The sequence below is a fragment of the Daktulosphaira vitifoliae genome, unplaced genomic scaffold, assembly GCF_025091365.1.
Source record: "Daktulosphaira vitifoliae isolate Bord-2020 unplaced genomic scaffold, ASM2509136v1 Scaffold_3, whole genome shotgun sequence".
In the NCBI taxonomy this organism is placed as follows: Eukaryota; Metazoa; Arthropoda; class Insecta; order Hemiptera; family Phylloxeridae; genus Daktulosphaira; species Daktulosphaira vitifoliae.
In genome coordinates, this window is record NW_026099574.1 from 13257569 (window position 1) to 13268327 (window position 10759).

The window sequence follows — 10759 nt, forward strand, 5'->3', positions numbered from 1 at the left end:
TTTATTATTGTTATTTTGAACATATTATATAATTAGTTCTAAATATATTGATAAATGAAATTTGTAAAAGCTACAAAATACAATAATGAAATGTATTCCTAGTGTATCATTTGCATTAATTAATTTCAGTAAAACATACATAATAACATTGACAAATACAAGAGAAATTTTTTAAATATTTAATTATTATTAAGTAAAAAACAATTAAATAGGAATATCATTTAAGTGTATAAGATATCTGGGTAAATACCTTGATTATTTTCATTATTCATCATTTGAGTTGAAGCAATTGTAAGATCTTCAAAATATTCTAGAAAATAAAAATTTATTATTGTTATTTTGAACATATTATATAATTAGTTCTAAATATATTGATAAATGAAATTTGTAAAAGCTACAAAATACAATAATGAAATGTATTCCTAGTGTTTCATTTGCATTAATTAATTTCAGTAAAACATACTTAATAACATTGCCAAAATAGAAGTGTATTTTTTTAAATATTTAATTATTATAAAGTAAAAAACAATTAAATAGGAATATCATTTAAGTATATAAGATATCTGGGTAAAATACCTTGATTATTTTCATTAATCACCATTTGAGTTGAAGCAATTGTACGATCTTCAAAATGTTCTAGAAAAATAACATATATTACTATTTTTTTAATATATGATAAACCTTAGTTCTAAATTTATATATATAAATGGCATTTTTATTATTTGAATAATACAAGAAAGTTAATGTCATCCTAGTGTTTCATTTGTATTATTTAATTTCAGTAATACATACTTAATAACATTGTAGAAATAGAAAAGCATTTTTATAAATATTTAATCATTATAAATAAAATATATATAACTAGGAACATCATATCTATATAAGTTATTAAAGTAAAGCAATACCATAAAGTTTTTCTTCTTCTTGCATTTGAGTTGATGCAATTGTAGGATCTTCAAAAAACTCTAAAAATTTACAAATCGTTATTTCTTTTTTAATATATAATATTACTTAGTTCCAAAATTTAGGTATAAATAACAAGGGTTAATAGTAGAATAATGATACGAAAAAAAAACTAAAATAGCTTAGTTTTTCATTTGCATTAATTAATTTCAGTAAAACATGCTTATAAACGTTGCAAAAATAGAAAAGCAATTTATAATTAATTAATTATTATAAAATAAAATATAAATAACTAGGAGAGGTATACTAGTATACAGAATGTTTTTTTTATCATAACTCACTCAATTACTTATAGAATAAATATATTTAAACATTTTTTTTTTTTTTGGTTATCCTTAATTTTTACGTTTTAAGTTCATCCTTTATGCCTTGTAAGGGTGTCAACTTTGTTTTTTAAATGGAAACACATTATTTTAATTTAATAAAATGTTTTAATTTTTAATATACTTTATTCGTTTATTAGATATAAACATTTAAACTTTCAAATTTTTGAGTTAATATACATGTATAATACAAAAGGTATTACAAATACAGGTAGCTAATTGGTTTTTTATGACATCAATATTAGCAAGTACACAGCATTGTTATTATCAATGGTTGTAAGGCACATAGTTGTGAGTTCATAAATACACTAATTGACTATATAAAAAGTATATCTAATGATAGTCATAATTGATAATAAGCAATCCGTGACTGTGACAGCGATGTCATAAAAACCATTTAGCTACCTGTATTTGTAATATCTTTTGTATTATACATGTGAATCGCTAACTGCAGAAACGGGACAAGTCCATTTTTATCAATTTTGATTTTATTATCATTTTTTGTTAAGCACGCGTAAATACATCGTTTACTGTAGAAAGAAGTCAAATCGGACTACCCAAACGCTAAATATAGTGTTTGGAAATTTCACTTTACTGCAGAATGGGAACATGTCAAAAAAGTGGCTATTGCTGAATTGTTAATTCACAAGCGTCGAAGTCAAAAGTTTTATACAGCTTTAAGTTCAATTAAAAAAATATGCCTGGACGATACAAAAAGTGTGGGCATTTGTATCGATTACATGGCCAATCTTTCATTACCTCAAATACCTGTTCAAGATCTTTATTATTATAGACAGCTCATAGTTTGTAACTTTGGTGTTCATAACTTATCCACAGGAAGTATGAAATGCTACGTTTATCATGAGGGGGAAGCTGGTAGAGGACCTAACGAAGTCATATCATTTAGAAATCATTACATAAATAATGATATTGACAAAGAAGTTGAACGCCTCTATATTTTTTGTGATAACTGTGCAGGTCAGAACAAAAACAACGCAATTATTAGGTTTTTAATGGGTTTGGAGGAAAATAAAAGATTTAAAGAAGTCCAAGTTTTATATGCAATGAGAGGTCATTCTTTCTTTCCAACCTTGTGACCGTGATTTTGGGTTGATTAAAAGATCTCTAGTAAAATACGAAAGACTATACACAATAGACCAATACATTAATTTAATTTCCGAAACTTCGAAAATTTCTAACAAATTTTCAGTCGTAAAAGTTGATCAAAACTATATAGTTGACTACAAAAAATGGTGGCCAACATATTACTAAAAAATATGTTTAAGTAATGCCTCATACGGGAAAAATATACTGAGAGCTAATAAATCATCATTTGCTTTATCATCTTATCATCAACTCACTGTTTTCTTGTAGTGATGGGAATTTCGGGTCAATCGAACGATCCGAATCGTTTGGATCGGATCGTTCAAATGACCCGTTCATATAACTCGTTCTTTCGTTCATTTTTTACAATCGGTCACGGTTCTTTTCAATTATTCCTTACTTTGGTTTTCCTGAACAAGTCATTCAAATTCGCATTTTCACCATGTAACATTACTGTGATATTAGAATTTTTACTGATAATACACTTGTATAATCGGGTTATATATTATTTTTTCAAATACAAATTACTTGAAATAACATAATATGCTGTTATACACGAATATTTTTGTATAGAATAAAAACAAATAATTTATACTAGCGGATGAGTTGCGGTACATAAATCCATAGAATTTGTTTCTATAATAAGCGAAATCATTTAAATTATTTGTTTTCATAAAAGGAGTTTTATAGAGAAATTAATTCACCTAAATCAGATATTACAATTTACAGCAGCTATGACCAGATTATAAAAGAGTGAGGTGGTTTAATACCTCTCACAACAATTATATTAGTCTAATAGTCAATTTTTGTCCTAGTTGCTAAATTCAATAATTCATAGACCTATTTTCGCTTATAAATAATTATATGAATGTAATATTTATGAAATAAATAGCTATATATTGATAATCAAAATTGTTCTTCAAATGAACAATTTAGTAGGATACTTGAAATAATCTAACTGTATTAAACCTGCATGATTATGTTAGTAGAAACATGTCACAACTTTGAAAATTTAGTCTAAAGACCTGCAATAAAAATGTTTTTATCACAAATTAAATAGTGTTGCTTTTAAACTCTCATTGGCAATAAGAATTTTTTTATTTAATTTTTTAAAAAAACATTATAAGTATATACTTATAAAGAATATATTCTTCGTTTTTTTTTTAAATTTTTATATTATAAGAATATAAGGTTAGGCATAGGTTTTAACCGAAGTGCAGGTAAACGTTCAGTAAATGAACGAATCATGAAACAGTGTGTCCGATATATTGCGTGAAACAAACGAACGAATGAACGATATCTATTTTTTTTGCGATCCGGATCAACTCGTTCACTGATATGACCCGTTCAAAAAGACCCGTTCGTTCGTGAACGACCCATCACTAGTTTCATGTTCCAATAAAAACGAAATTAAATGTCGTGAATTTAAAAATGCGTTGGTTGAACATACATTTCGTCTTCAAAATTCCACAACGAACTTTTTATTTCCAATCGACAAAGCACACAACGGAAAGTTACCAATCAACAAAAAAAAGTTGGAAGATATCAAAAATACATTGAAATTTATGCCGGAGGAGTATATTGGGTTTTGGAAACCAATAAGTGAATGGTCTTCAAAATCTGATGAAAATGTATTAGACTAAAAATATAATGACAAAAATGTATTAAAAATAATATCATCAATGTATTTTAATTATAAGTTGTAGTTCAAAAAAAAAAATTGTAAAACGTAAAAAATAATCTTATATGTATATTTAATAATAACATAAGTTATATAAGTTATATTTGGTAATAAATATAGTTTAAAAAAACTAAAAAAACACGCTTTTAAAGCACATCGAACTAAAAAGTTAAAAATAATTTTTAAAATAAGCTTAAAACAATAATGAACGAAAAATACTAGTATTATTGTGATAAAAGCGTCGGGCGCTCAATATACGAAAAATATGGCACAAAGCACCCACGCTTTTATCACAATAATACTAGTATTTTTCGTTCATTATTGTTTTAAGCTTATTTTAAAAATTATTTTTAACTTTTTAGTTCGATGTGCTTTAAAAGCGTGTTTTTTTAGTTTTTTTAAACTATATTTATTTTTTACTTTTTAGTTTCAAGTTATGATAGTTGTTATGGTTGTAACGGGTAACTTACGGGTAACGGGAAATCAGGGTTCGATTCCGGGGAGGGAGTCTGAGAAACGGCTACCACATCCAAGGAAAGCAGCAGGCGCGTAAATTACCCACTCCCGGAACATGGAGGTAGTGACGAAAAATGACGATACGGGAATCATCCCTCGTAATCGGAATGAATACTTTATATCTCTTAATTAGAATAAATCGTGTTAATATATAAATTTTAATAGTAATTAGAATATATATACAAATAATGCAACTTAAGTACGTAAACGTATCATGCACTAGGTATAACCGTATTTTGTGGGCGGGCGGGTCGGACTAACGTTATACCTGAGGTATAAACGGTGGTAGGAATATATAAATATATATACGTAAGGCGCATTAGACGCGGGCGGTATTGGTCAGTCAAAATAAAAATTTGTTTATATATATATAATATTGATGACAAGCACGCGTGTACGGGTACGATAACTAAAAATAAATTTTTATAAGAATAGTGTGCCGTCGTATGGTGATCGAGGCGTGGGGAGGGGTGAATGCGTTATGACAGTCTAGTCTAGACGACGGAATATGCGATAACGCGTGGCGTTTGGAGAGTTACAAACATACATACATACATACATACAGGTGAAACTAATATCAGCGTGTTAAAAATAAATTGATGAATAAAAACAATATTTTGCATATTTTGATAGTGTTTCTCTCCCTACATCGATAAATAAGATATGAAAACGATGTTTTCTGCAAAAAGCAGACATGTCCATAACTTAAATTTATTATTTAAAAAAAAGTTATAAAACTTTTTTTTTTACAAATTAAATAAAATTTTTAAGTGATTTAATTAAATTTCAAAGTTTTTACATTAACATTTCATAAGCTGTTTAGTTTTTCATCATTATTGAAAAATTAGGAAAAGTGGACTTGTCCCGTTTCTGCAGTTAGCGACTCATGTATATTAACTCAAAAATTTTAAACTTTATATGTTTATATCTAATAAACAAATAAAGTTATATTAAAAATTCAAATGCCATTTACTATTAAATTAAAAACTTAAACATTTTATTTAATTAAAAATATGGGTTTCCATTTAAAAAAACAAAGTTGACGCCCTTACAAGGCATAAAGGATGAACTTAAAAAGTATGACATAGTTAATAATTTAAGAATAATGTGTAACTAAAGATAACCAAAAAAAAAAAAAAAAATGTTTAAATTTATTTATTCTGTAAGTAATTGAGTGAGTTATGATAAAAAATCACCCTGTATACTAGTATACCACTCCTAGTTATTTATATTTTATTTTATAATAATTAATTAATTGTAAATTGTTTTTCTATAATCCACTCGGTTATGATAAAAAAAATCATCCTGTTTAAGTTATTTAAGTAAATCATTACCTTCAAGATTTTCCTTTTTCAGCATGTAAGTAAAATCAATTGAATGATCTTCAACATTTTCTAGAAAAATAAAATTTATTTTTACTACTTTTAACTTATTATACTCCTTAGTTCAAAATTTGTGGATAAATGATATTTTTAATAGCTGAATAATACAATAATGAAATTGTATTCCTAGTGTGTCAATCAAATTAATTAATCTCAATATAATCATACTTAAAAACGTTGCAAAAATAGAAAAAATTTTTTATATATATTTATTATAAAATAAAATATAAATAACACGGAGTAGTATTCAGAGGCGTCATTTCAGTTTTTTTTTTTGTGTACAAGATTTCAAGTAGGCTATTTTGAAATTTCATCAGGGCATATAAAAATATATATGTTTACTTAAGTAAATTATTATTCTTTTAATTTCTCCTTAGATTATAACTATAATAACACTTTTTCTTCGCCTTAATCCCAACTATTTTGGGTCGGCACCTATATCCTAAACTTCCACTTGACACGATCTTGCACATCATCTACTCTCACATCAGCTGTCCTCATATCACATGCAATAACCTCCCTCAGTCTCTTTTTTGATTTTCCTTTACCTCTTCTCCCTTCAACATTCATTACTCTAACTATTCTTACAGATCCCGATTCTTCTCTTCTAATAACATGTACAAAACCATTTAAACCTTATTATCTCTTATCTTATCCACGATAGCTGGTCTCACTATAGTCTTATAGGATTTACCTATCAGCATATTCTTTTATCGCATAACACACCAGATTCTTTTCTTCACATAAACCACTCGCACTTAATCCTGTGTCTTTATCATCGCTCATTAGAACTCTCTTATCATAACATTTTACATACGTTACGTAGTAATAATCTTTAGATAAGTTTTTTTTACTTTTGTAAGCCTATGGTCTTCTTTTTCCCCTCGGGGAACACTTATCTAGTGGACGGGTTTGGCGAACCCGCAGCCCCGAGATCCTACTACTCTGATCTTAATTGGTTGGAATAGACTGGCCTTCCAAATTGGGAATGAATAGGAACAGTGAACAAATAAGAAGTGGCATTAATAGTGTAGCAACAACGACATTATGAAAGAAAAAGGTAAAAACCAAATCGTGGTTTAACAGAATCTGCGAAGAAGCTATTGAGAGAAGAAGTGTGGTTAGAAGGAATTGTTAAATGGAAAGTAAATCCCTGCGATATATGATGGAAAAGGCAGAGCTCGAATGTAAATTGATAAAACCAGAGACCTGTACAAGCAGATAAATCACCTTACAGGAGGGTATAAACAGAAAGAGAGGTTTTAAAAAAATAATGATGGGTCGCTAATAATCTCGAGTGAAGAGATAGCTAAAAGATGAAGTGAATACTTTGATTATTTATTAAATAGTGACGAACCGGACGAGGTCTTCAATTTTGACCTAGAGCCTTGGAATGAAAAAGATTGCCCAGAACCAACATTGGAAGATGTAAATCTCCAGGTAAAATGGTTTAAGAATCTTATGTCATTTGGTAAATTTCAAACTGAATTACTAAAAAAATGGATTATATCCATTGGATATTGGTTATACCGGTTTTTTCTCCCATGTTCCTTCTGTTTATGTATATTCTCTTCCCACTAAAACCACAACTTCGTTACAATCAGTGTATGTTATGCAGTTATATTTTCACCTGGGAAATAATTACAATCTTTTACTCTCTTATAAGTTGTTCTTCCCTCTTTCTAAAATAAGTATTAACCATAGCAAGATCATACGATACTGCGATATCCAGGATTCTTTCTCTAGCATCATTCTTCTCACTAATACCATACCCTCCATGTAATTCTCTTACTTTTAGTTAAATATCCTCATTCATAATTATCCCTACACCATTTTTTGTACTAGACTTACCGATTTCTCTCCTTTTTAGTTCTGTACACAAAAAATTTTAACTTTTTTTCTCTTCAATCTTCAATTAATTATCTACTTCTACCAGTTAATGTTCGAATATTCCATGAGCCTATTACTTATTTTGTATCTATCTTTCTCCTTTATACACGAGACCAGCCTAGAGTTAAGTGGTGATGTCCTTACACAGTTGTGACTACAAGCATTGGGTGGACCTGTACACATTACTGGTGAAATAGCTACCGCACAAGTTGTTCGGCTTGTATCAAACAATTTATTCCTTAGGCCTTCTAAGTTTTTAACTAATTTATTTCCTCTCAACTGTTGTCCTTGCGTACATCCGGCTGTCGACCTGACGCGACCTCATTAGTCGTCTCATTGGTTATGAAACGGTTATAAGCGTTTCATAAACAATGAAATGGTTATCATTTCATTACCATTTAACTACGCAACAAAAAAGTCGTGATTAATACAATAAAAAGCATGAATATCTTGCGTCCGGCATGAATATCAATGGTTTAGTATGATATATTTATTTTTTACTCAATTCATTGATAATAGAATATTTACTTATTGACCCATGTAACCATGTTTTTATTTCAATGTTTTTGAAATTTTGAATTGATGTATAAAAAATTCATGCATGACAATTGGGACTGTTTTTAAAGTAATGGTGTAACCGCACACCCTAACCCCCTTCTACCAAATGATGCTGCTGGTAGCATTATAACTCTATAAGTCATTTAAGTAAAACTACACTTTCAAGATATTATTCTTCCTGTTTTTGAAGAGAGGCGATTGTAGGATCGTTAATATATTTTGAACATTTTATAATTCAATTTTTTAAACCCAAGATATTTTCTAATTATGGAGCAAAGAGAATAATGGAAAAAAGAAAAATGTATGAAAGTATTCAATTTGAAATGTTAATACTATTCGTAATATAAATAAATTAAAAGATTTTTACCTCTTTCTGATGGATCTGGTATAAAAGTTTTATTCGTATATGGGTTGGATTTAAACCCTAAATTAACATATTTTTCTTGAATAGCCCTCTGAGAAATAGTTATAATTTTAAATCTGAGAAAATTATAAAACTTGATATTATTTCCATTTAATTGCATATTGTAATATTCGATATTCAAATTGTGCCAAAATGAAGTCAGACTTTCAGAATTAATGTTGCAAATAATCATGCCTTTATTTAGTTCCTCATTCCATTCACTAATGAAACTTAATACTTCCAATAATGTTTCATCAAAATTCGATTGATTTACTTGTAAATCAGGTAACAATTTTAAAATTTTTTCATTTTGCAGTTCCTTAATTAATGTGTTTGAAATATATTTTTTTATAAAATCATTTTCTACTGGGCTCTTAACGCTTTCATCTAAAGCTTCTAAGGCACCTCCCAAAAGTTTCACTAACGAAGTTATAAAAGGTATAGTTTTTAAAAGTTCAATAGTGCATTCATACTTATAATTGTTTAAATTTTCTAAATGACTTGAATAATATTTACAGTGATGTTGAAAATTACTTAATATAAAGAAAATATTCTTTAAAATGTTGGCGTATGAACATCCAAGAAACACCGTTAAACAACGTATTTGTTTATCATGTCTATAATTGCTATACATTATATCTTGTAATGTATAATGACCCCTCGAATATGTGATGTAGTTCACGTCAGTCATATTTTTCCAACCGCTGTGCTTGAATAAATAATTGATGATAGTTGAAGGATGTAGAACTTCATTACAGAAATATGAAAATAAATTTACATATAAAAATATATTTTATAGTTTTTACGTTTAGTATATATAAACAGTGAATGTTAGTATCAGATAAAGGAGTTGCAATAAGTCTCTGTATCGGGCCAGTCTCTAAATATGTGTAAACATATACATGAGTCTAGTAACTTACATACATGCTCTTCCAATTTTTAAGAATTATTTTTAATAAATAAATCAATAAAGTAATACACCAACCACTGGTGAGGTAAATATAGGATGATTCACGTATAATACGTACACTAACCGCCGGCTGCGTACGCAAAAACTTTTAATTTGTTTTCTCTTTATTAGTGACAGAACAATTGACGTTAAAAACCTGCACAGGGGTGTTAGGACAAGTATATGTGATAATGATTAAAATCACTAAATACGCTTCAATATAAATTATTAGTGTTTAAATTTAAAAAAAAATTGCTAAATTATTCCAAAATCAACAAGTACTCCTATTTTCTTATTTAAATCCCGATTACAAGATTCATAATAAATAAGTATGATACATGATAAAATACGTATAAGATTAATTAAATTTAGTATTAAATAGTATTATAATTTCTAAAGGGAAATTATTAAAAGTTAAAAATAGTTTTCTATGGAGTGATTTTTAGCTTTGATGCGAGGCTGGGAAGGTATTAATTTTACCATGATGTATTTTTTTATGTCTGTTGTCACTTTTTATCAACTCTCATTGGATCGATTTCTTTCAACAGAGCGTTAAAAGATCACAAATCGTATCTAGTACAAGATATTACCCTTAAAAGTTGAAAAATAATCCCTCATTCCCCGTAAATGGGGGAAATTTCCAAAAAATTACAATTTATTAAATAAAATTAAAACTATATTAAAAATATCATTGTTTTAAAAACTAAAAAATATTAAAGTCAATGCTAAACACATAAGTGTTATGTTGAGTATATATTAAAAGAATCACTCTATGTTTGGATACTTCAATTTATCATAATGATAGCTATGATATTATTTTTTTTTGGCAAGGGCAGCCCCTTCCTTTAAATTACTTATTGGACATTAAAATTTAAAAAAACCCAGCACAGGGGGGTCGCGGCACAGTGGTGACGTGGTATAGGTGGATCAAGTATAATGATATCTTTTTTTTTTTTTTTTTTTTTTTTTTTTTTTTTTTTTTTTTACCAC

At 27.9% G+C, this 10759-nt stretch overlaps 1 protein-coding gene across 7 annotated transcripts in view; it reads right to left on the reverse strand.

Annotated features, from left to right (window-relative positions):
• Positions 1–10759, reverse strand: part of LOC126902736 (uncharacterized) — a 61648-nt gene that overhangs the window by 11624 nt on the left and 39265 nt on the right. For 4 of the 7 annotated variants that reach the window (XM_050680327.1, XM_050680325.1, XM_050680321.1 and 1 more), the window contains exons 2-6: positions 8785–9567; positions 5922–5981; positions 906–965; positions 577–636; positions 251–310 (exon numbers count right to left, since the gene is read on the reverse strand). In XM_050680327.1, the coding sequence (XP_050536284.1) occupies positions 251–310; positions 577–636; positions 906–965; positions 5922–5981; positions 8785–9567 (1023 nt within the window). The remainder of the gene's footprint in view (positions 1–250; positions 311–576; positions 637–905; positions 966–5921; positions 5982–8784; positions 9568–10759) is intronic. The other 3 variants (XM_050680330.1, XM_050680326.1, XM_050680328.1) reach the window with 2 other exon arrangements.